Source organism: Anguilla rostrata, chromosome 9 (assembly GCF_018555375.3).
Source record: "Anguilla rostrata isolate EN2019 chromosome 9, ASM1855537v3, whole genome shotgun sequence".
NCBI classification, from domain to species: Eukaryota; Metazoa; Chordata; class Actinopteri; order Anguilliformes; family Anguillidae; genus Anguilla; species Anguilla rostrata.
Genome location: NC_057941.1, coordinates 49,886,419 through 49,912,821, shown reverse-complemented (window position 1 = coordinate 49,912,821; position 26,403 = coordinate 49,886,419). Strand labels below are relative to the sequence as shown.

Genomic DNA, 26,403 nt, shown 5'->3' with positions numbered 1-26,403 from the left:
CAACCCCCTGCTGGACCCCCGTTGCTGGCTGTGGGGTTCACACATGAATGTGGCAGCGGATGAAGAAGATGATTGGACATTCCAAATTAGAGTGGGAACTGGACACCTTCAGCCCCATGATGGGTACCAAATTAATTTAAAATAAATAATTATGAGGTTTAAGGTGTGATTTGAAAAAAAAAAAAAAAGTGAGTTTGAAGATGAGCTCAATAGCAAGAATAAAGCCATGAACTTATACAGGCTGTCATGACAACAGAGGAGGCCCCCTCCCCATGTGGTGAGAAGTGGTATTGCAGCACTGAAAGGCATGGAAACAGGATGTAGTGAGATGGTCACCACAGCACAGGATCTTCCCTGGATTCCCAATAAGGACAATGACAAAGACAACAGGAAACAGCTGTTTTTGAAAACATCTTTTTTTTAATCTCATTTTGTGTTCTAGTAATTGCCATGTTCCAAGGGTCTGGGCAAAGTCGAGGGAAAATGGCAAATATCCACATAAACCCCAGACGTCAGTTTACTTCTTCATTCTTTTTAAATATCATTACATATATACAGTCATTCATACACTACAATATCACAGAGCAGCCTAAAAAATATTGATTGTACGCAAATAATATTTCATATATAAACCTCTCATTGTTTCACCTAAGAACTAAAACTACTCAAGGAGTGACTGCAAATCTATCACACTTTATTTTTGTGGGTTTTTATTTTTCCATTTGTTTTTTTATATTAACAGAAAGCATTAATGTGGCGTACTCATATCAGAACAGATCATTCCAGTTTTTTTTTTGGGAAAGTCACAGAAGAGAGATATTCTGGTTTTTTTGGTGTTAGGACGGGATCACAAATTCAGCTTTGGTGGGAGTAGATTGAGAGATCTCACAAGTGTCATATCAGTTCAGGATAAGATGACAGGCAACTCTTTCTCATCCCACAGAAACTGATAATGCTGTCCACAAGCCGGGTGCAGCCTTTCACAGGGATAAGACAAGTAATCAAAACCAAACAGCGTCACCCACCTCTAGAAACGCCACCTTCAGACGTTACAAAACATTCTCCCCTCTGCAAACTCAAGACCCTTCCTACAATTCTCACATTATCCTTCCTGTTCCACAGTGACCGCACCATTCAGACATCCACGGTCCTGGCAGTAACGTGCACACAGAGAGAATCGTCAGACGTCGAACCGACTTCTCGCCAAGTCTGCCGCAGCTTGTGAAGTCCTACAAAGTCATGCCAGTCACCATCTCCAAACGCTGAAACCTTCAATAATATATACCGTATATATAAACTGGCTGGAGAAGCCTCATGGTGTAGCGTTGTCTAGCTAGCTTGCATTATTAGTACCTTGCTAATGCCTCTATTCCTTTTAACAATGTGAGCATTAGCGGCGTTAAAAACAATCCATACAGGGTTAGCACGTGGAAGGCTCTTGTCCTTTCTCGTCATGCATTTCCGAAACATTTCCGTTCACAGAAAGACGTGGAATGATTGCTAAGATACACAGATGTGCAACCAGTCTATATGCTGTGTACCACATACATCATCTTGGCAAGTATGTACACCAAAGGGACAGGCCACTTGGTAGACAATATTTAAGTTTCTTTTTCTGGACATTGTTTAAATTCAGTATTGCTTCACATACCAGGTTCGTAAAGTTAGTTAGTGCAGCGTTAAAAAAAAGGATGGAAGTTTCTTTAATACGCACTCCCTCCGTTATCGTTTAAATACAATGAGGCGCTCGGAGCTGTTGAATTTTCTCAGGGGATCGATGCAGACGAACCATAAAATATCCCCGCAGCCAAAATGGGGGAGGGGCGGCCATTTTAATTACTTTTTTCTTACCGAGGCCCGTGGAAGATAAAAGTGCTTCTGTTTGGTGTCCTGTGCTAATGGTACAGTAGTGTGAGCACGTTGCCTCCTTCTACATTCACTTCAATATCGGACAAAAACCGACACCCAGCGATTAAACTCCACTTTACTGTGTGCAAACCGCGGGACCCACAGTCACATCACCCCGTTCCAGTGGTTGAAATCTGAAGGGCCACTTTGCCCAAAGTGAAAATATTTTTTTAAAAATCCGAAGTTAGAAATTTATAAATTATCCATCGTTCATTCTATACAGTATTCCATTCCTCGTTCTCCTCCTCCTTTTAAAACAAACTGTAATTTCACCATTCTGGACTATTCCCCCAACTATTCTCCTTTGTTAAGGATCGTACGCGATGCTCTGCGGTTCCCCTCGGGTGAACGTCAGCTAAACGAGAACGGCTAGTTTGGATAATTTCATAAAACCCAGGTGTGCTGTCGGCAGACTTCTCACCATTCTCCAATGCTCTATTTGTCTATTTTATAAAGACTTCCCGGGAAGGGGCATGTGTAAATATATATGCGATACCAATAATCCTTTTCTTCATACATACATATATAAATTACTGCCAATATCAAATGAGCCTGGGAGGTGAAATGTACCATAAATATACCAAAAAAAAAAAAAAAAAAAAAAAAAAACTCAATCATTTCTGTTGCCAAATAACAAGGTCAAACGTCATGAGACAAAATAAGCACAAGCACGTGTCATTTCACCTCACGTACGAAACACCGTTACCACGGATACTCCCGCCAAAAGTAAAGTAACTGCTCTGAGGATCTGGAAGGGAGCTCTACTGCCCTACCGGAGGCCTCAGGCAGCCCCCTTTCGGTTTCTAAGAGGCCATTTTGCAGCCTCGTGATCTTTAACGGGGATGAAACCGAGCGAACGCGAGCGGCGTCTCGTGTTGTATTCAAGCCGGAAAAAAAAAACCCAGGCCTGACGCTCCGGGAACGTTCCGGAGAGACTTCATAAATTAAACGGCTCTCTCTCTCTCTTCGCCTGGCGTCCGATTACGTGCGCGGGTTCAACTCAGCGCCGTGTCCTCAGCCGAGAGTTTGACCCGGTAACTGCAGTCAGCTGGCTGTGGAAGAGCACACAGCCCGTTACAGAGCCTCTGATGGAAGGGGCATGCGATAACCTTACACCCCCCCCCCCCCCCCCCCCCCATCCACCTCCACCCCCAGTCTGAAGATTAACAGGATTAATCTGGACTGTTTGAAGCATTCCAAGACCCGGCGAGGGGCTAAAGTTCAACCGGGCTGTGCCTTAACGCACCCCCGCATCACTGTTTATATGTCTCTGTACAAACACACCATTTCAGGGTAAAAAATGAAAAATAAAAATCACTGGGTTGAGAGGGACTTGCTCTCCGTACAGAAGGAAGACGACGACGGCTCAACTAGCCACAGGTCTCTCGCGAGCGCGCTCGGAAACGAAGCTACTCTTTCTTTCGCATCCACATCGCACATTTACCGATTTAAAAAATAACTGAAAGGAGCCGGACCAAATCCACCAACCAAACCCGGCAAAGCGTGCGTGAGCTGCCATACGAGTGAAACTCCGGAGTGTCTCATATTTCTCAGTCGTCCAAACCCATTTTGATGACTAAAAACACGGAGTACGAAACATGCAAGAGACAGATTTTTACTTCTATTACTGTTATTATTGGAGATTCGTTTCAGTTAGGAGTGACTTGGTAGTAAGGAACGCTCTGTAGGCTGCGAGCTGCTTAGGTTAACCCTTTAAGGTGTAAGAAAATCACAAAATACGTGATTAGAAATGTTCTTAGCTGCACCCTTTGAACTCTTCAAAGGGTTAAAGGTCAAAAATAAAAGTGTCCACCAATGATTGCATTTCTTTCCTTCTCGCTCGGACACACTGGACTGATTATGTGTACCGTGTCATTTTGCTGAGGACTACAGTTTAAAAGGCCCAAAAATAACCCAAGACAGAGAAAGACAATGCCAAAATGAAAACAACAATTAGCACATATCGCTAAGCAGAGTGTTATGCTGAGTACCATTATAGATTCCATCTAAACTGGACAAAAATAAAACAGACAATAAATAAAAATAAATAGGACAATATCCTGCCGTTTTGTTAAAAGAGCCACTGCCACTCATGTCATCCGTCAGAATGGGGTTTCCCATCATGCATTTCACTCGGGAGTTTTCCAGTTCCTGTTTACATCCACTCTCATTGGTCACCGGTGGCTGACGTCGGTACCTGTAGTGTTTCTTTAATCACCTGAATCCAAAAGTCGACACGCTCATTTGTTAGAGGAGTTAAATGATTCAAAAGGGGGGGGACAAAATCAGCAGCGAGCCATTCCTGGTCCTTCTCTGGAGAAAGTCTCCTCTGTCCTCTAAGATTTCGCTGCTCGACAGAAGAGAAAATGGCGGGAAAAGCCACAGGAGCAGGGAGATGTCTTTTTTTACGGTTTGAAGTCCAAGCCCCTGGTTTAGCGTTCTGTTACCAGACGGTGCTGTGATCTCTCTTCTGATTTTGTTAAGATTGTGAACATTTGGGGGGGGGGGGGGGGGGGATAAAAAGGGGAAAGGGCTGTGGGGGGCGATTCCTATAAGGAAAGGAACGTTGGGTTGTTTTTTTATTGACTAAAACATCCAGAGTTCTCATGAACATGAAAACAGAGAGGGGTTACCGTTTTGTGTGTATGTGTGTGAGAGAGAGAGAGAAAGAGAGCGAGAGAGATGGAAGGAGTAGTAGGAGGAGGTGCAGTAGGAGGAGAGAAGAGAGAGACGAGCAGGAGTCAGAGGAAGAGGAGGACGCCGATTTTCCCTGCTCTCTCGTTCTCCGGGGCCGAATTTCGCAATCACTGGCCACTCTGCTGGTCCCGCTTCCTCTGGGATGTCCCGCCCCACCACGCCCGTACAGTCCGTCCTCCCCCCTCTCTCTCCGTCCGTCCGTCCGTCCGGTCACTGTTCCTCCAGCCAGGACGGCTTGTCTGCACCGGGGGGTTTGAGCTTGATGTTGAACTGCTTGAGCGTCTGCTCCAGCTGCTGCTGGTTCCCCGCGAAGTAGGCCGAGATGGCGTTGTGGAAGAGCAGGAGCTGCTTGTGCATCACCTTCACCTGCAAAATAAAGTAAAAAGAACCCCCCCCATCGCTCAGTTTGAGAGTGCACATCCGGTCAGACCTTCACATGAATGATCACTGGCTGTGGAGAACACCTCCACAGGCAGCACAAAGACACGATTTACGTTTCCTGCAGCCGATGGGCAAAAGGAACTCCAGCAGATACATAATCTTTTATGCAGCTAGTCCAAAATGAACAGAAGCAATGATACGACATTAGATCATGTGGCGTTACCAGCGCTATTCCACATCACCAAGACGTGACCGCTAAATCCAGTTTCTGCAGGGAACTTGCATGCCTGTTGTGCTCTTCCCAAAAGCGCATTAACCCTTTAAGGTGATCGATTACCAATCACGTGGTTAGAATGTTTTGAACTGAACATTCTATTGCTGATGTCACAATCACCACTGGCAACTGAAAGCAGCGGGGGTTCTAGAACACCGACATAACCTCCTTTTTAAATGGTTAAAATACATTTATCATATCCACAGTTCTGCTCCGTCGGGGGAATCGGGCCCCTAGGGTGTACTGTCGGGCGAGCAGGGCGAAGGGGGCGGGGCTTCGGACCTTGTTCTCGTCCAGGAACTTGAGCTTGATGGTGACGTCGCCGCGCAGCCTCTCGTACTTCTCCTTGTGGATCTGGTACTGCTGCTGCGCCGTGTCGATGCGCGCCAGCGTGGCGGCGTCCCGCGGGCCCATGTTCAGCTCCTCCAGGTCCGCGCGGTACGCGTCGAACTCCAGCCTGCGGGAGGAAGGGGGATGAGGAAGAGGATGAGGAAGGGGGAGGAGGAGGAGGAGGTGAAGGAAGGGGGAGAGGAGGAAGAGGAGGATGAGGAAAGGAAGGAGGAGGAGGAGAGAAGGAAGAGGCTGAGCTATCATTCTGCACCATAACCCCGGGCCCCAGGCTAACTTGGAGAAGCTGGCGCCAAAACATTTTCACAAAATCTGGGGGTGCAACATTTTAGCCAGGCGTTGCACAATCAAGTTATTATTTTGTTTTGATTTGTCATTATGGAGTACATAAAAAGGCTTCGAAATTAGACAACCGAAAAACTATGAACGTAAATTAAAGATAATTGATTATCTCGATCCGTTATCTCTAAAAATTCAATCTGATTTATTTTGTCTACGTAGCATATGCATCCGAATCCATCTCTGTTAATATATTTTAAAAATTAAGCCAAAAGACACAAAGTTCATAACTTGTTTTTGGCAGAAATTTCTGAAAGAACTTAATCATTCCAAGCTCTCTAAATAAACATGACTTATGACTGTTATGCTAATGGAGTTCATTCATTTACAGACATTTGGCACATTTTGAAATATGAGCACACTGTTTGGGGAGTACAGGCACACACCGCGCTGCACCTCCAGAAGGGTGAGTGTGTCACTCTGATACAAAAATCAATACACAAATCGCTTCACCTACAACTTAGCACAGGGCTCTGTCACTCTCTCCAGTTGCACAAGACCAGTCCCAGCGTTCCATAAAACAACACTAATAAACCTTACGACACGAAAGTGAGCGTTTTCGCCTGTCTGGCACAAACTCCTGCGTTTTCACAAGCAACTCCGCGATTATCTCGGGCCAAATCAGAAGAGATGAATCTGTTTTACTGGCGACGCAGCACACGCACATCCGCACTCTGTTTAAGCTACCCGTTAGATCGAGACGTTTTGTGCAAGCTCTGCACCTCTTGTTCAAAAGGGAAATTCATGTAAAACCACAAACGGCGTTTCTCAATATCAATCGTGACAAGCCAGTTTCCAAATCAGCAGCAATGATGAAAGGACAGATCAATTGAAAGCAGGAAGGCATCGGGGAAACTGGACTGGCGTTTGTTGAGATAACGGCTCTTATCGGGGAAGATAATCAGACGCGCACACAGGACAGAGGGGAGAGAGAGACAGAGGATGCGTATTCTCGCGAAACGAGGTCGACGCCCAGCGACTGTACGCCGGCGCTATCACAGGGGAGGGTTAATGAGCACGGTGCGGAATTCTGGCGGTGGGAAACGCCGCCGCACCGTCAGCACCGCGGCGGGTTTTTTTTATGGACGGCCTTTACTGCACGGGGAATTCGGCGTCAGCAGATCGATGCCGTCCCGGAGGGCGGGGGGACGGACCGAGAGCGGCGGTAATCGCGGGGTTATATTCTGGCTCCTCACTTTCTCTCGTGTGAACCCCTCCTCTCCTTCAGGCGCTTTCGCAACAACGCGACTCCTAACGATCCCGTAAACCTGCGTTTTTTTTTGTTTTTTGTTTTTTACACTGCTTTATTACTTACGTGTTTAGCTGATGGCTTTATCAAGCGCCACTCGCAGGCCGCTAACAGGATTACATGCTAACCGTTTAAACAGCTGGATGGGATTTGAACCTGCAACCTCTGGGTCACAAAGCGAGGTGCTGCAGTGGAGTAATTCCGAGGAGCCTTTTATTTCGGGGGTTACCTGGCGTTCTCATACATCTTGATGGTCATCAGCGTGTCCTCCATGGTCTTGTTGACCAGCGTGTTGATGCTGGACACGAAGAAGTTGATGGCGCCCAGCAGGGTCTCCCCGTTCCTGCAGAGCAGCTTCTGCGTCTCCGCGTTGTACCCAAATTCGTCCTAAAATCACAATTGCACATGTACACACACACACAGACACACAAACACACACACAGACGGGCACACACAAAATTTTAATTGACTATGGAATAAAAATAGCGATTGGCTTTTGCCACAAAACTTCACAGGAAATATCCAACCTTACAATAAGTGTGAAAACCTTCAACAAGATGCGCTGTCAGGTGATAACTCTAATGATATGAAGACAAAATTAAAATAAAAAAAAACCACACAGGCACGCGCGCACACACACACACACACAATATGCAGTCTTGACATCGTTGTCTCCACTCTGAATTAAAAACATGACAGACACGCTTGTCAGGCTTTTGTTTGGATGAAACGCTCTTTCTTTGCGCAGTGGACAGAAGCGCTGCGCTTTTCACTCAAAGCCATTTTAATTCGTTTGGCTATTATCTCTTTCCCGCCAGAGATTCACGCACAATCCGCCATCATCAAAAAGTTATTTTTTGTCCTCTAATCTTTCGTTTTTAAGAAATTCAGCATTGTTGGGTAGGCCCTCATGTATCATGGTATTTCTTTTTCACCAATCACGGTTCATGTTACTGGTTTTGTGTGTGCTACAAGGTTTTGCGCATGCTAAAGGTTCAAAGGTCAGGCCCTGTACGTGCAGCTCAACAGGCAGACCTGCAGGTGCTGGGCTGACCAGCAGGGGTCGCTGGTGCGCGATGCATCAGCGTCATCCCTGCAAACAGAATCCCACACATCCCTGTGACGCTACAACGTGGCGGTTTTTGGTCCCGCTCCAGGATCACATCACCCACAGATACGCCTGCAATTTATTACTCCTGTTTTTCTCCCAAAAAATTCAACAAAACAAAGGCGCGAGTGTAAACTGTGAATGGGAGGGGGACGGCGGGGGGGAGGGGAAGAAATATTAGTTTCCTTTCGTGTGTGCGGCTCAAGAAACGCAGAACATAAGGGCCTCCTCTGTCCCCGACAGAGCGGGACCGGCGTGCCAACAGCAACATTAATTTAGCATTTAAAGTGCGGGGGCGCTTAAAGACTAGAAGGAGGCCGTTAGTTAAAGTGGCGGGTCGGGGGGGGGGGGGGGGTTCCGTTCCGCATACAAACGCCCCCCCCTTCAGATCCACCGCCGAAAAGCTGCAGCCGGCGGCCCCAGCATGCTTTGCAACAAACAAGCTTTTCATCCGGGCGCGACGTCTCCTTTCAGCGACGGCCACGGAAAGCCGTTAGCCGCGAGAAACCCGTTAGCCGCGAAGGCCTGTGAGGAAACGAGCAGCGATTGGCCTAAAGGCGCGAAAAAACCACGCGCCGCGACACGCGTTCATTCCCGCTACGCGCGAGACGCGTTCGGAACGCGACAGCTCAGCCTTTCAAACCGAGCCCATCTTGAGTTTGAGCTGCTAGACTTTTTAAAAAATATTTTCTATTTTCGGTTTGTGATGACACTGAGAGTCTGCCGGGTTTAGCAGGTTTTTCAAAAAAAACCAATTACTGTGATTCAAGTCAATTTTACACTACGGCAAAGAACCATCACTGTGCAAAAGCTCGTCTTGCATCGACCAATTAAACAAAAACTTCATACTGACGTCTGGAAATTTTTCCCCCGACTGGCATGCAGCACTTCTGTTGCCACGGCGGAATGGTAATCACCGGTTACCGTGCCGATGTTATTCACAAAAAAATCCTGAGCCAATCAGAGTGTGAGAAGCTGTTCCAATTCTGTGCCCTGAACCCTTCATCACATTCACTGGGGTCAGATACACAGTGAGAACATTTTAATGCCAGAAGTCAGCTCTGCAGATCTACTGAATTTTCAGTAAAGCTAAAATTACAGTAATTACTAACTAGAAAGACTAAAACGTACACACAGCTCAGTAGGATTCTGTTCTCAATGCTGGTGGAAAAAAAGTTGTAAAATTTTAAATGGGTCAGTAACCTGCAAAAATTTTGCTGCAGATTTTTCTAAAAATTATTAGACCAGGCCTGTGAGTTACCTATTAGCATAGTGAGAAAAGCCTGTTTAGCTCAATTAGCCACTTACCAAAGTAGCACAATTGTGTGAAAGAGGAATCTTTTATAGTGTGTAGATGTTTCTTTTAAAACAAGTAATCTGAAGGAATTTTACTGGTATCCAAAGGGATAAAGTGCTTGATTTGAACCTTGTCTGCGCTGTACTACAGAAGAGCTAGCACAGCGAGTATTTATGACTGGCAGCCTGGTCTAAACCCAATACAATGGAAACTCGCATGTCTTATTAAGTACAGGTGTCTGAAGTATTCCAAAACATTATTCACCCCATGAGACTGCTCTCCACCGTACTTACACAGCTTGGCTTATCTAGTGTGTGTGTGTGTGTGTGTGTATGCACGTGTGTGCGTGTGTGTGTGTGTGTATGCACGTGTGTGTGTGTGTGTGTGTGTGTGTGTGTGTATGCACGTGTGCGTGTGTGTGTGTGTGTGTATGCACGTGTGTGCATGCACCGTGCTACAGGAGAGCTAGCGCGGACGGGAGGACCTTACCCGCAGCTCGGGCGATTTCTGGCTGAGGTCGGCGAAGGTGTCCCCCAGTGCATGCTGGGTCTGCACCATGCTGTAGAAGTGGTTGGTGAGCGCCCGGGCCAGCCGCAGGACGTTCTCGTACTTGCGCTTGGTGTCCCGCAGCACCTCGATCTGCGCCTCCAGCTCCAGGTCCACCGTCCGCGAGCCACGCCCAAAACGCTCCGAGATCATCTGCTTAGTGCACTGAGGGGGGGGGGAGGGGGAGGGGAGGGAGAGGAGAGAGGACGGAGAGAGGGACGGAGGGAGAGACAGAGAGAGAGGGACGGAGGGAGAGACAGAGAGAGAGGGAGAGGGGGGAGAGAGAGGGGGGCAGGGAGAGGGAGAGAGGGACGGAGGGAGAGACAGAGAGAGAGGGAGGGGGGGAGAGAGGAAGAGAGAGAGGGAGGGATGAAGGGACAGTGGCAGAGAGAGAAGCAGAGAAAGAGAGTGAGAGAGAGGGAGGGAGGCAGAGAGGGAGAGAGAGAGAAAGAGAGAGGAGGAGAGGGAAAGAGAGAGGCGGAGAGGGAGAGAGAGAGAAATAGAGAGAGGGAGGGAGAGAAGGAGAGAGAGTGTGTTTCAGTGTGTATTGTAGCCGTGGACACGATCGCGTCTGCCTCCAGACATGAACAGGGTGTTAATCGCGCGCTAACTCACCTTGTAGGTGTTGAGGCCCCACTTCTTCACGATGTCGAACTTCTCCACGGCAACGCCCCGCGAGGCATCCTCCGCGCCCGCCAAGGAGCCGCTGCCGCTGTGGTGCATGCTGGGACCTGAGGGAGGTACGGCGAGGAGGAGGAAGAGTGAGGAAGGAAAACCAGCAGACCCTGCGGCCCTCCAAGACCAGGGTCGGGGTCTCCATGTGTGTGTGTGGAAAGCTTGTGTACCCCAAAAGCTGGATTACCTCCAATACACTGATGTGTTTTGTACCAATTGTGAATCCTATTCCAATCACCTCAAGGTATTTTCATGAAGGGCATTTATTGCCATATGATCTGAATCTGTCTACTTCAGAAGGACGCACCAACGCCTCTTTCATGCAACTGAAAATGACACATACACACTGAAATCCCAGATTTCCCAGAATTCCACGCTTTTCAGCTGCTCAAACACAGACGCAGAGACAGCCTGTCACATAACCTCCTCCTCTTCCTCAGTCGAGTGGCAGGGGATGAAGAGCGTGTGTGGAGATGACATGGGGAGTGACAAAGGGACAGTGACAGAGTCAGGTAGGGAGTGGCCCTGACAGGTGAGTGACAGGCAGGCTCAGGTAGGGTGTGTGGTACCTGACAGGTGAGTGACAGGCAGGCTCAGGTAGGGTGTGTGGTACCTGACAGGTGAGTGACAGGTGTGTGGTACCTGGGAGGGCCACAGCCTGGCAGGCTATCCGACTGACTGCCGATCGGCTGAGGGGGGGGCCAGCCCCCCGAGACTTCAAACGCAGGTCTGGAGTGGTGGGGGGGGCAGAGGGGCAGGTGTGAGGTGGGGGGTTGGGGAGGTTTTTGGTAGGGCAGTGCGGGCAGGTTTGTAGTGGTTGTGGGGGGGACGGGTTAAGGCAGGGTGTTGGGTGTTGGTGAACAGGGAGGTGTGGTAGGGATTGCGATAGGGGATTGGAGGGGTGGGGGGTGGCAGGGCATTAGGTATTTGTAAAATTCAGGAGGGGGGATCAGAGGTCAATGTGGAAGATTTTTATTTTTGGTGGGGTTTGGGTGTGGGGGGATTGAAAGAGGAAATAAAATAAAAGGGGTGGAGTCATGGCCAGAAGGATGATGATGTCACCAGGAGGAGGAGGAAGAGGAGGAAGAAAAATGAAAGGAGCCCACACACAAAGAGCAGGAGCAGGAGGAGGACGAGGGTGTGGGACGGAGGAGAGGAAGACAAGGAAGAAAAGAGACAGAACACGGATGAGTGACAGGACGATGAAAACCGGCATGAAGATGAACGACAGACGGAACAATGAGACTGACGCGTGCACCAGGAGAGCCACCAGGAACACGCCGGAAACAGAACACACAGTACAGACATCAGCACAGCGACGGGCTCTGACCACACCCCTGAAAGGACACAAACACTGCTGGGTTTCACAGGGTGAAATATAGATTAGGCCCAAGATGCTCACTCAGTCACAGATCCCCAACTCAAAAAAAAAAAAATCACGTGCATATCACTGCAATTAGAACGCTCCTCGATCCCCCAGTACAGACGAACAAACAGTGGACACACGATTCTCCCTGCCCACACCAGTGAAAGGACACAAACATTGCATGCTGTGCTGGGTTTCACAGGGTGAAGTAAAGATCAGCACCAAGATGCTCACTCAGTCACAGATCCCCCAACTTTAAAAAATCACATCCTTTTCACTGCAATTTGAATGCCCCTCGATCCCCCAGCACAGACGAACGATCGGTGGACAGACGATGCACCCACGCCCACACCCCGCAGTTTATTCAGTCCAAACAGGAGAGGACATGATTACAGAAATCCCGTCGTCCAGATTTTTTTTTTTTTACACACAAAACCTGGAGAGGCAGAAAATTATTTTTTAGAAACCCCGCCCTCCGGTACAGACAGGAAGTACAGAAGGGAGAATGAGAGAGAGGAGGGGGGGGGGGGGGGGGGGTAGGTTCGGTAAAGATGAGAGGACCTTGTCCGGGGGCGGGGACGCGACTGATGCCCAGATTGTCGGGGTTGTAGCGGACGGCCGGGCCTGGGGGAGAGGGCACGTGCCAGTCAGTCAGAGCTTGGGCGGGCAGCGAGTCAAGCTCTACCAAAGATTTTATAGGCCAACCAGATGACCAGCTCTGGTGTTCCTCCCTATTCAAGGGCAGCAGGTTTGTGATGCTATATCGCAGTACAGAAAATCCGTTGCTGTGGCGTCGTCGATCAAACTCAAATATTCAAGAGCCACTGAATTGGAATGTTCCAGCTACAATGGTGACAGAGCGGTTCAATGTTAAGTGTCCAGAGCTGAACATCTGTTCGGTCCATAGAATCTGTGGCTCTGCAACATAAACCTCAGGGAGGAACCCAGCTACTGGTTTACCACCGATTCGACTGAACAAACAGATTCTCAGCTCTGTATCCTTGACACTGAACGATCTCTCTCCCCCTACCGTTGAAACTGATGCATTCCTATTGGCTGCCTACGAGGAGGCGTGACCAAGCGCAATGTTGGGGCAATGGAGGTTTTGATCTGTCATACAGTTACATCTCTAACCAGAACCCCCTGCAAAGGAACACAGGAGCTGACCATCTTGTAAGTCAATACGATCTTTAGTTCTACTCTCTATCTGGCTAATGACCCCTCAGTTCACACACCTAGAAAAACAGGATCTCAAGGGTAGACACAAATGCTTGTGTTTATGTACAAGAAAACGGAAAATTCAAATGACATTATGGAAATGAGAACGGTGTACTCATCTTACTCTTACTCAACTGAACGTGACTTGTTTAATGAACAGCAGTTAGAATGCGGTCCATAGATAGAGGCCTTGAGTCCTTTGATGAATATTACTTGGGATATTTAAATCAGTAGCTAAGACCTTCAATTAACTGCAATGAAAGTGCCTGTATCAGGTTTTAGATCTTTAGTGTGTATCATAAATAATAGTATGTTTCTCATCTGTAATTATGTGGTGGTCATCTCTATTTTTAGTCATACTGCAAATCCACACTTGCATCCTATTTCCAGAATGGACATATGAACATAAAAGCCCTCCACACCCTAGAGAGACTGTATGTCATTTTTAGTTCATGCACGGCACAGGAAGTCGGGTCACTGAAACAGGAAGTTATGCAAAGGTTCCAGCCTACAGATTGGCCAGCACAGGTCCCTGAGAGAGAGAGAGAGAGAGCAGCACCAGTTTGCTCACCTTTCTCTCCTTCTGTGGTTTTAATGACAGCACTGCCCCTTAAAATCCCACAGCAACACAGTCACCCAGACAACTGGGTCAGCACCGAAAACTCCCACAGCAGGAGAGAGTGAGAGAGCAGAGATAAAGCAAGATAAAGGGAGAGAGATAGAGAGACAGAAGGAGAGAGGGAGGGAGGGAGAGGGAGCAATAGATATAGGGGAACAGGTAGAAAAGGGAAACAAGTTCAAGAATGGCTGTGTATGCGCAGGTGTGTGAGAGATACCAGGAGAGAGGGCAATAAAGAAGGGAGAGAAAAAAGTGTGTGCACGTGTCAGAGAGAGAAGGGAGAGAGACCCAGAGAAAGAGATGGAGTGTGACAGAGAGAGAGAGACAGAAAGCAAGTAAGAGACAGAGGGGGGGAGTGAGAAAGAGAGAGCAGAAGAGAGAAAGAGGAGTACCTTTAATGGAGCTGGTGGGAGAGTACGAGTTTGGCGGGAGAGAGAGAGAGAGAGCAGGAGAGAGTTTGGCGGGAGAGAGAGAGAGAGAGGGGTATTTGGCGGGAGTACCTTTAATGGAGCTGGTGGGAGAGTACGAATTTGGCGGGAGAGAGAGAGAGAGAGAGAGAGAGAGAGATATTTGGGGAGTACCTTTAATGGAGCTGGTGGGAGAGAGAGAGAGAGAGAGAGGGGGAGGTATTTGGCGGGAGTACCTTTAATGGAGCTGGTGGGAATGATCCCCTCCGCCGCCCCGCCGTAGCCACCGGACACAATGCTGGTCTCGTTCAGGTTGGGCCCCGACACCATCACCTGCTGCAGGTCCTGCGAGAGGAGGAACCGGCCAATCAGCACGCAGCACAGAGGCCAATCAGCACGCAGCACAGACGGAGGGGGGGGAGAACAAGGGCCCATTCAACACCCTATCTAACCTCCCCCAGAAGTTTAGAAATCTGCACAATAAACCAGCAGTGATTAGTTCACCACTAGGTGCACCAGCTATATACACAAGAGACTCACTTCATTCTCTTCCTGTCATATCTGGGATATTTAAATTAAAAAAATAAAAAGTAATGTTTTTTTTTAAATAATTGGTTTGTAATTATATTGCTGTTCAAACTCAAAATAGTGTCGTTTTTTTCCCCTTCCACTCTCAAACATTCAACTGATCCGAGTCCAAACGCAGTTGGATAGCAACGCGCATGCACTGGAGAACACAGTGGAGAGAGTGCAGCTGGAAACCAGAGAGATCTGTGCTCCAATGAGCGCGTCAGGACCGAGAGGAATTTCGGAAGAAAAAACACCCGTGTGTGCGCTGAGAGGACACAGTACTCACGTACAGCCCAGTGCATATGAAATGTGTGGGGGGTGGTGGGGGGAACAAATAAACAAAAACAAAAAAAAAAAACTTTTTAGTGGGTTTGAAACAAAAATGAAATCATACATGGTATGGTACAGATGGAGTATGATAAGGGCATGGAGATTACGTGGATTGGGAACTACGGCTGGACAACTTCCTCCATTTTGCAAATGTTAGACCAGAGTGAAAACGAATGACCTCCTCATTTTAGCCTCATTACAAGAGGCCTGTTCTGCCTGGGCAGAAAAGCCCCTTTAAAGAGATCCAAGGGGAATTAAAGAAGCATTTGAAGAAGATTTAGTCCATTCTGATTGGTTGAACAGAAAACAGATGGTTTATTTGTGCCAGGGATTTCCAAAACTTTGGTCCTGGAGAGCCACAGGGCCTGCTGGTTTTCACCATTAAAACTCGGTGCTTAACTGTGAGAGAAACTACTTTAACTGCCCAAGTTGAGTGACCTCACCTGGTCTCCAGGGTCTAAACTGGCTGCAGGTTTTCGAGGTGAAAACAAAGGCCAGCCTATCCGAAGCTGGCCAGCCCTGGAGCGTACTTTTCAGTTGGACGGGGGGATTGAGAATTTAGGGGATCAGTCTGACCAGACCAGCAGTTTCCAGGCAGACAGAGGGAGTCATTCATTTTCCTCTGTACGGAAATCCATCTCTCACACACTGTTAGTACAGTTTACAGTTTAATACACTTTTAAGCACACACCAAGGCCATGATTCAACTCAACTGCAATTCACTTTACAGGGACAGGTAACTTTCTTTCGTGTCTTGAGATTATCTCAGCTTTTTTTATACACATTAAAAAAACATACATTAAAGTGAATTATAAAATTTAGAAACTAAAAATGTAAAAAGTGAACTGCCCCTTTAAGCAAGTTATATGCTACTTTTTAGACTGCGTTTTATGAGCTTGGACGTCGTTAGATTATTATTCAAAGGTCGGTCTAAAGTGCACAGCTGTGAGAATGAATCTCGGCCTGTTGTTGTTGATAACTAACGTGACATCCTAAAACGGTGCAAGTTAAGTAAGGAAATAACTTAAGTAACTACAGTGAGATTTCACTCTCCACTACACTCATCTCAGCAAAGGTACAAGCATTCGGGTTGAGAGTGCACAGCGAGCTCTACTTCTCACTTCCACCTGTTGTGACAAAGCTCAAACTCTTATAGACTATAAAAAGCTCTAGAACATTCTTTGCTATGGCGGTTAACTGACTGTGGACGCAGTCCAGTGATAAGTTCTGCCAATCGTTTGCCCCAGAGTAATGGCATTGTTAATGTAACAGAGAACACATTCCAGCCAGCAAGCTGCAACACCTCCATAAAAACCGGTGATATGCTTCTCTTGGGCATGATATGAATATACATACATATACCAAATATGTGTATATGTATACACATGCCCATACACACAATCTGACACTCACTCTCACACATACATACACACACAGACCAACGTCACTTCTTTTTTTAGCACATCTATAAACACTTTTTTTTTAAGAAAAAACAAATCATGTCCTGTATGTGCAGTGTCTTGTCATTTTTCTAACCGTTAGTGAGGTAAGGTGACCTTACTCAGAAAGGTGCCTGATAAATAAAATGCACTGTTATTATTATGATTATGACTATTATTATTATTATTAAAATAACTACAGTGTTACAGTAAATGTACCTGACAAATAGACAATGTTTCTAAATTCAGCACTGAGTCTAAATTCAGCATTCTGTGAAAGGTTAATACTACACACAGATCTAACAGGATGCTTTTCAAACCCCTCTCCTTCTCTTATTTCTTCTGGTGACCATGACAACACGGAATCGATGGCGGGCTCTACAGTAAACTGGTGTCGAATCCTGGATCGCTACCTCGCTCGCTCAAATCCACGTTCGTCTCTGAACAAAGCCGCCTGCCTCCGTTCTCATCGGACTGGTTTCACAACCAGGTGAACTCTACCATGACGGAATTCACCTGCGTAAGACAGGTGTGGAGGCACCACAAAAAAAAACAACCCCTTATCTGGATCAAACACAGGGCAGGTAACCAAGCCACCGGTTAATGAGCTTCAGAACGTAGACAAAAGAGGCGCTGTGTCTCGCTAACAGCCGGACGCGAGGCTAAGGCTGCACTCGATCGGTGTTTTTGGGGGCAGACTCCGGCGCGACAGAGCATTCGGACCTGGCGAAACGGACCGAAACGAAGCACCGGACGATCTGTGAGCTGAAGCAGATGGAATCAGGGCGTGAAACTCGTCCCCGTCTGAGAGGAACGGGCCGCAAAGGAGCAGACGGCGCTCTTCTCTTTCGTCGCGCCCGATCTTCCTCTCGACCGCTCGCTGCTCTCTGTGCGCTAGCCACGATCAGCAGACAGGCCAGGCCTTCAGGCCAGAAATAATTCTCTACTCAAAGGGGGGAAAATAAAGCACTTCTTTGAAAGTCATCCTGTTAACCTGCCGATATGGTTAGTGAACCTGCATGCAACTTCAGGACAAACACACACACACACACACACACACACACACACACACACACACACACTCTCTGACCCCCTTAACACCCTGGACAGTGTGCGGTTCCATACCTTCTCATCTAAGCGCCAGTGAATCTGTGCAGCCTGTGTGAAAATGAGAACAATAAGAAAGAGAACACTGGAGAACACAAGAGAACACTGGAGAACACTGGAGAACACAGGAGAACACTGGAGAACACTGGAGAACACAATAGAACACGGAGAAACACAAGAGAACACAGGAGAACACAATAGAACACAGGAGAACACAGGAGAACACTGGAGAACACTGGAGAACACAGGAGAACACTGGAGAACACAAGAGAACACAGGAGAACACAGGAGAACACTGGAGAACACAGGAGAACACAGAAGAACACAAGAGAACACAGGAGAACACAAGAGAACACTGGAGAACACTGGAGAACACAGGAGAACACAATAGAACACGGAGAACACTGGAGAACACTGGAGAACACAATAGAACACGGAGAAACACAAGAGAACGGGGTCTAACAGAGGAAGGCAGTGAACAAAACCAAAAAAAAAAACACACACACACACAAATCCTGAAACCGCAAATGATCACAAATGCACACAGAAGAGGGGCCTCGTGCTGAAAGGCATCAGACAAATGTCTGAGGCACAAAAATGAGCCTCTCACACTTCCCCTCCTTATCACATCTCTGTGGTCCCACTGGTCCCAGAAAAACAGAAGACTAGTGTGTATTAGCTACAGTAAAAAAAACAGCTAACTAGTGTGTATTAGCTACAGTAAAAAAAAAAACACCAATATATTACTGCAAGAAAGAAAATGGATTTCTGAGGATAACAGTGTGTTTTGATAAGATTGCACCAACATTTGTGGATGTGTGTGTGTAGAGGGGTGCACATATACAAACCATGCTTTCAAACTGAGAATCGGAATGAAATGATGCCATAATTCTGACGCACATTTAACAAAATTGAAAATTAAAAAATGCTGATGTGTTCAGCAGGAGCACTCTGGGTAGCCTCAAGGTGCCTGCTTTTAGCATCACAGGAAATGAGGTCACAGGTGGAGCTCGACTTCCTGTCCCTGGCGTTTCTGGTCCTGCCAGCCGCCCTTCCAGCTCAGATTCTGCGGTTCCACAAAACCCCACCTCCCTGACCTCCACCTTTAACCCAACATCCACCTTCTACCTACACCCAACCTTCTACCTTCACCTCCATCCTTAACCTTCTGCCTTCACCTCCATCCTTAACCTTCTGCCTTCACCTCCATCCTTAATCTCTACGTCCACCCCCACCCCCACGCTCTCCAAAAGCCCCACACACCCAAGCCTACACCCTCACTATGAGGTCCTGATTTCCCGGGAACTGGCTGTTCGGTTTGCGGGTGGAACACATTTCACTGTGAGCTACATCCCCCCCAGGCGTTTTATTACAACCGTCACTCCTGCCCGTCCGGCTGGTTTAACGTCCTCAACAGCTGTGCAGCACACATTTGCATCCCTCCGCCACTTCCTGGTTCCTCACTCTGCTCTGATTGGCCGATACAGGCGCTGCACATGGCCATGCACCCGTTACTCTGGTAACCTGTGTAGAAGCTTGTGAACTGGGTCTTCTTTATCAGCCTCATCTCATCTCACTGTGCTTCCTCAGGGGCCCAAAAAAAACAGACAGGAATAGCCCCATCTTTATCTTCCTCCTCCTTTTCTACACCTTTTTGTCCTTACATGTCTTTCCCACTATCTGTTCTTTTCCAGTCAGCTGTGAGAGGGGGTGGAGGAAGACATGCCTTGTGTGTGTGTGTGTGTGTGGTGTGTATGTTTGTGTGGGTGTGTGTATGTGTGTGTGTGGGTGTGCATGTGTGTGTGGGTGTGTGTGTATGTGTGTGTTTGGGTGTGCATGTGTGTGTGGGTGTGTGTGTATGTGTGTGTGTGGGTCTGCATGTGTGTGTGGGTGTGTGTGTATGTGTGTGTGTGTGTATGTGCGTGTGTGTGTGTGTATGTATGTGTGTGGGTGTGTGTATGTGTGTGTGTGTGTGTGTTTGTACGTGTGTATGTGTGCATGTGTGTGTGTGTGTGGGTGTGTGTGTATGTGTGTGTGTTTGTGTATGTACGTGTGTGTGTGTGTGTTTGAGTGCGTAAGCTGACGGAAGCAGCCAGTGAGACAGCACATTATTCCCGATGTGTGAGAATCCTGTTGGTTCTCCGGGTCCTGACAGAGGGCTTCCCAAACGTGCCACCCAAGCAGCGAATCGCAGAATATCATTTCACGTTCAAACTCTCCGGTACGCAGCCACGGGATTCGCCGAGGGGATCGGTTTCCCGAAAATGACATCACTAAAGTGCGTTTGACCCGCTGACCTCACCGCGTAACGGCAGGGCGTTGCGAGACATTTTTTTCCCTCAGATCAAACTGAAAAACGGCCGGGCCCACTTCACCGTCATCCGCAGGAACAACACAGACGTCAAGCCCATTTGTTCCGTAAATAGCAAACCTTAGGTCTTAAGTCTTAGGAAACAAATGTGGAGCTGAGGTTCGAACACGTGTGCTGAGATAGTGGGCTCCAAACCAGATGGTTACAGGTTTGAATCCCAGCTGAGACATAGCGGTTTTTTTAATTGTTTATGGCACCTTAACTGAACTGTGCCAGCCAACGTCTTGACCGACAGAAGTGCTATACATCAAATGTAGGTTGCCAAGAGTCACCCACAATAAATAAAGTGCTTGGCACAGTGGTATTTTCCACTGTACTATTCACTGCTAACCTTCAGGAAACCACTGATGAATTCTTTCTGGAAGGCCCGATAATAAAATTGTAAATAAGGAAAAAAAAAAAATACAAGTAAGCAGAGCTAACAAAAGCTCAGTCACTCTTGAGGTGAAAAGGATACAGTTCTTGTTGCGAAAACACACTTTGCAGCGCAAACACACACTGTTTGATTAACAGTTTCGTTCCTCCCGGATCTGAACGGGCCAGGGACTTGTGTTTGACTTACTGGGCGTAGCCTTCCCACGCACCGAGCCGAGCCGAGCCGACTTTAAGGCTTTTCATCCGCACTGCAGTTTCAGCGCAAGGCAATAAACGCCTTAAACAGCCTTAAAAAAAAAAAAAAAAAAAAAAAACATGCAAATGGGCCTTCACCGATCCGCGCTGGAATGCCAGCCAACTGAACACAAATTCCTGCAGCCTGAGCTTGCCAACTTCAGAGCGAGGCTTCACCTCCCCCCCCACCCCCCCAACCCCTCCGCCCCCCCCCCCCCCCCCACCCCCACAAAGAGCACAGAATTTATTCCACCCGGTTCCCCAGAGGTTCGCCCGTACGATGATTACACCGACGCGCCCCCCACTGAGCCCCGGAGACCTTTTCCAGCGGCTCCACTCACATGCGATGGGATCTGTTGACTCTGCTCGCCTCTCCGATCCCGCGAGGCTAAGTCTCTTCGCTAGCGACACGGCGCGCCGCGCGCTCAGAATCGGTTAGAACGCATCCAGTGCAAACGCTCCAACTGCTCACAGTCAAATGAGCCACGTCACCTGTCCTTCGCGAAACTCCTTCTCACGGGTCGGGTCCAAGGCTGTCTAACTTCGACAGAGGCGAGGACGCTGCACGTGCGTTTGACTGTCAAATTCACACAACCCCCCCCCCCCCACCCCCACTCCCATCCCGTCAACCCCTGGCAAAGCCTTAACGTACATATCGCAGAGCAACACGTTTTCCCGAAGTTCCACTTCGCAATCTGACTCAGGGAACAAGCACAGTTCATCGGCACTGCTGCTTGGTTCGTTTCTATGCCCAGATTTACTGAACGAGTCGGACCGTTTATCAAGCACAAGCCCTCCCCCGCGGTTTTACTCCTTTTCCTGTTTCCTGTGCGAGAGAGAAAGCTGAATGAAACGATACCTCCCTCACAGGGCAGCCCTGCACTAGAACTAGAAGTCAGGCTGCATATTTATCTCTGGCGGAAACTAATCTCTGGAACCGAAGCTGCCCTTTCCAGGTGCTCTAGAGAAAGCCTGTCTGGAGGTGGTGACTGGCCAGGTGCACGGGGGGGGGGGGAGAGATTCGGGGGAGGGTCACACACCTGTTCCAGGCTGTCATCCTCAGGTAGGGTCCCCGTGTCCCCGTTGCTGTTGATGGGGATCTCCATGGTAGCCGCCTTACTCATGATGCTGTCCGTCATGGTGGAGTCCTGCGTGGGGGGGGGGGGGTTGGTGGGGGAGGGGTGAGAACACAACAGGAACGCTACTAGTTTACTTCTCATCACAAAGTCGCTATATAGACACATGCACTAAATAGAGTCACTCATGAGAAGCTGAAATGTAACAGAAAATGCTAACATTTTCTTGTCATGTCAATTTCTCAAGCCCTAAGAAGAAAACACATTTTTTACTAGCAATGAAATATGTTAATAGACTAAATACACTACTTTCTCAAACACAGTGAACTCAATTTTTGCCTTGTAAACGCCCACTGTCCCAACAGCCGTGGCCTATGCAAAGGAACAAAGTAGTCATAAATATTTCGGGCAAGAATGGGCCAGACAGGACAAAGCCGTGCATTACGCCATACTGCACCACACCCGGCACAAATCCGTAGCGTACCAATGCATGAAGATAAAACCAGGGGTGCCAATCACTGCCAAGCAGGCTTATACAAGAACGCACCAAAAACACATACATGACCCCCCCATTAACTTCATTAGGAGTCAGTCAGGTTCATGCCTAAAACCTGCTCAGGGGGTATTCCAGTGTGGCTGTGTCACCGTACCACTTCCACCATATAACATTTAGCCAATCAGATAAGAGTCTGGGCCTGCTGATTGGCTGATGGCCGCCTGGTTTCACCTATCACAGCCTCTCATTGCCAATCCGCTGGTAAAAATGAGCCGTCTGTCAAGTCGGGCCCCAGCGACGAGCCTGACGCGGCGCCGTAGGTGCGAAGAGCTTCTCGGGCGGTAATCGGGGGGGAGGGGGACGAAAAAAAAAAAACGGAGGGAAAAACGAACGAGAATAGCGGCAGGGGGGAGAAGGCGCTAAGGGCCCACGGTGTAGGCAACGGCCAGCTCTGCGCCGCTCGCCGCCACGCCGAGGAGCGCGAGACGGGGTTTCGCTGCACGCAATGGCTGGCTAGCCGCCTGGCGGTGCGGGCGTTAGCATCCCGCTAACGCTCAAAGGCGCGTGAACCACAGCCCGTTAGCCAATGGCTAGCGGGATTTAAGAAGCGCTCGTTCATAAAGGTGTGATGAAGGACTCCCATCTACGAAAACGTCAGCACTTTCCCTTATTAAATGAAACACACAACACTGTGTTTGAAGTGATTTTAGCCTGTAATGTTAAATATATTTCACAGCAGTGCACTAAACTGAAATATCTGAGCGCTGCAAGAATTTGTAGTATTTTCCCATATATTGTGAAGCGCAATGTCTTGATACTATATTTCATTTGTAATTGTGATACTTTAAGACACTGTCTTTCTGTCAGGGTTGCCTCCGCACATCCTAAATGAACATTTTGTACCTCATTTGAAATTTTGAATTAATGACGTGCCTGCTGATAAACACAAAAGGGGGGGGGGGGGAAACAGACCTTGACAACGAGCCTCAGGGGACTTCTGGGCTATATTTGGACACCGCTGAGCGCAGAATAAGTCAATGGCCCTTACAAAGCGGGCTCACAGACGATCGGTTCGGCCAACAGAGCACTTTCACTGGGTTTCAGGACTATTCCCTCGCAAAGGCCAATAAACTCTATGGGTGTTTTTTTTTTTCCCCCATGAGGACTTGGCACCCTGCGGCTTCTCGAAGATAAAAAAGCAGCCCTCTAATCTTTCAGGGAAGGAATTACAAAAAAAATAAGCTCAAGTAAAACACCGTCGTTTTCACATCACCATGATTGCAGGTTTTTAAAGGCTGTTGTGGAAAATATAATCTTTTTTCCTCCTACTTTTGTTTTTCGTGGATGTTTGTTTTGTTCAGGGTTTGGCCAAGTAAGTTATGACCTCACTGTTGTTCAAATTTTCCGATTTAGCTTCAGGTTAAGAAGGTATCAACAGCCACTGCTGCCCTGACAGATATGTGACATGTGAGCATGTCAAACATCGCACATCATCAGCTGTAAACTTCCTTACCACAAACAGGTTCTTTGGCTCATCTCCAAAGGGGAAACCATTTTGGTCCTTTACGGAGCCCTCTATGTTTGGTGTGAAACATGTGAAAGCTCTCAGATTGAGCCATTTTGCCCAATAAAGAACCCTTAAACTAGACAGGGTTCGTCTATGGAGACACAGAGGAGCCTTTTCGGAACCCTTTATTCAGAAGAGTGAATAAATCTCACTCCATTCAACTGGAATTCCCTTCATCGGTGCTGTGAACCCTCCCTGGCACAGAAAGGACAGTGGAAGTGCTCATGCATGGGTGCCATTACAGAGACACCGAGCTGACATATCAGTACATCGCCATGGTTATTTCCCATAATTCACTGGGGCCCGCACAAACCACTTGGTAGACATGGAGCAAGCAAAGGCCCATTCCTCAAGGCTACTTTACGACAACCACCCCAAATTAGGTAGGCTACAGACAGCTCAGGACTGGGAGCTTATGGTCGCTGCAAGCCTTTTTCAATCATAGATGGAGTTAATACTGAGTCAGTTGAGGATAAAGGAGAGTATGTTCATAAATTAATTAATTAATTAATTATTATTATATTATTGTGCTAGATTAATTAATTAATTATTATTATATTATTGTGCTAGTATTCAGTGAGATAAATGCACTATTTAAATGTCAAATTTAGTAGAAAATAAACAATAAACCAATGGTCTTCACAAAGGGACTTTCATTGCCTTTCATTCTGGACTTAACACCCAGTAGCCTACTCGTTGATCGCTTTTCTTCCCACCCACCTTGATGCATCGCACAGCACAAACCGTGGATTTTTCGTAGAGAATCTCTATAATTAAAGGACTGTGTCTAGTCAATTTAATCACACAAGCGTTTGATTCAGATGCGATTAGTTCTGTTTTTTTTTTTTTTTACGAATGAACAGACGCGGTAGAGCAAGTGTCCGCGTTTCACAACACAGCGTTCAACGTCGTCCGCGGATCCCTATTCCTATAACAACGGATCTACTGTACTGTGGTGTAACGGGTTCTTGGGTATCACGATGTTCCGCCGATAACACGCACGTGGAAACATATCCGTATGTTAGGGTGCACCAGTGTGAGTCTAGATTACACGATTGACACGGTGCATCTTGTAGACGACCGCTGACAGACAGCCACGACACCTTAAAACTATGAGCAAACCTGTGCAAACAACGTAGCCACCTCCCAACGACAACTACCTTGAATTCGACACAATGTTAGAAATGCAAGCTAGATAGAGGCCCTGGTATGCTTGATACCCCAAGGCACTTTAGATATCAGCGCAATATTAAAATGTTAATTATTTAATAATTGAAACAAACTGTGATAATGTTTTGCTGCTAATTAGATGCCATGGACACATGCAGTGGTCAAGTAGATGAAATACAGACTGAAATGTGACAGGCTACTGACTGTGGGGAGGACATACACGGCAAGTTAGCTGCTAAGCCATTAGCAAGCTGCTCCTCGCAGAAACGCATCCATGATCAGCTTAATACATTTCTGGATAAATTACGCCTGTGAACGTTAAACTCGCACCACGCCGGTTTTCTGGGTTAGATATCGACAGCGACGAAATGTGTTCACCTGCTGTCGCCACCTGGACTTTGTTGTCGGCCAGGTCACAAATAGCGGCAGGTGCACAGCAGGTGAAGAAACGCATGCACTCAACTTCAACAGCCCTTGTATGAATTCGCCCAGTACAGACTGTATCCCCAGCTAACCGCATCTAAACACAACAATGTTCATAATTTCGGTAACGCGTGTTTAAGAAGTCGACTGTATTCCCGTGAGATAGGTTGCTAAGCATTTCGTTTTGACAAGCAGACGTTAACGAGCTACACGACTGTAGCCTAAGTGTCGGCTATCAAAGCACTGGCTATTTTCTGAACCGTACCACTAGCAGCAACCCCTGTGTCCGACGACGATGCACCTCTCCTCCGAAAAGGCCCACTATTTTCAATTTCGATCTGCATCATTCCGTGATGGGCAGAGGTGCTAGACTCGCCAAGACGCAGCGATTGGCGAAATACCTTCGCCCATTTGGCAGACGTGCAAAAATTTGAAAAAGAAAAAAAAGATGCTGGATTGCAACGCATCCCCATAAGATAGCCAAGAACACGAAATACGGGTTGCCACGCAAAACACTAGTAGTAATCGAATCGTGATTCTTTACCTGTGCGAATTCGGTCCTCCGAATTGCCCGGCAAGCTGGCTAGCTAGCTAGCGAGCGACTGTTAATCCAGAGTTCACGATCTCCAGCTGGCTAGCTGCGTTTTCGTCAATTAGCGTACAACCTAATACATATATCCACGCAGTGACAGACAAGGGCAACTTCAAACTGGCTGCGTTGTTCTATTGCATGACTTGTCCGATGGCCTCTTTCAACCTCTGGTTTCTTGTTTGTATTATCCAGTACAGCCACCCCCTTCCAATCCTGCGTGG

At 47.6% G+C, this 26,403-nt stretch overlaps 1 protein-coding gene across 9 annotated transcripts; it reads right to left on the bottom strand.

Annotated features, from left to right (window-relative positions):
* Positions 1-400: 400 nt before the first annotated feature.
* On the bottom strand, positions 401-26,403 carry arfip2b (ADP-ribosylation factor interacting protein 2b). 9 transcript variants are annotated; one of them, XR_010332587.1, is made up of 12 exons: positions 26,135-26,401; positions 21,899-22,006; positions 17,897-17,929; positions 14,669-14,777; positions 12,750-12,812; positions 11,465-11,551; positions 10,763-10,878; positions 10,091-10,312; positions 7,426-7,583; positions 5,543-5,717; positions 2,323-4,971; positions 401-2,207 (listed from the first exon to the last, which is right to left on the bottom strand). XR_010332587.1 is itself a non-coding variant. In XM_064352659.1 (11 exons), exons 2-11 carry the CDS (start codon positions 21,995-21,997, stop codon positions 4,816-4,818), a joined length of 1,218 nt encoding a protein of 405 aa, XP_064208729.1. In that variant the 5' UTR covers positions 21,998-22,006; positions 26,135-26,401; the 3' UTR covers positions 401-4,815. The 9 variants fall into 9 exon arrangements, 8 of the variants coding, with proteins under 8 accessions (XP_064208729.1, XP_064208730.1, XP_064208731.1 ...); XM_064352659.1 differs by having other exon boundaries at positions 401-4,971; XM_064352660.1 differs by lacking the exon at positions 17,897-17,929 and having other exon boundaries at positions 401-4,971; positions 26,135-26,403.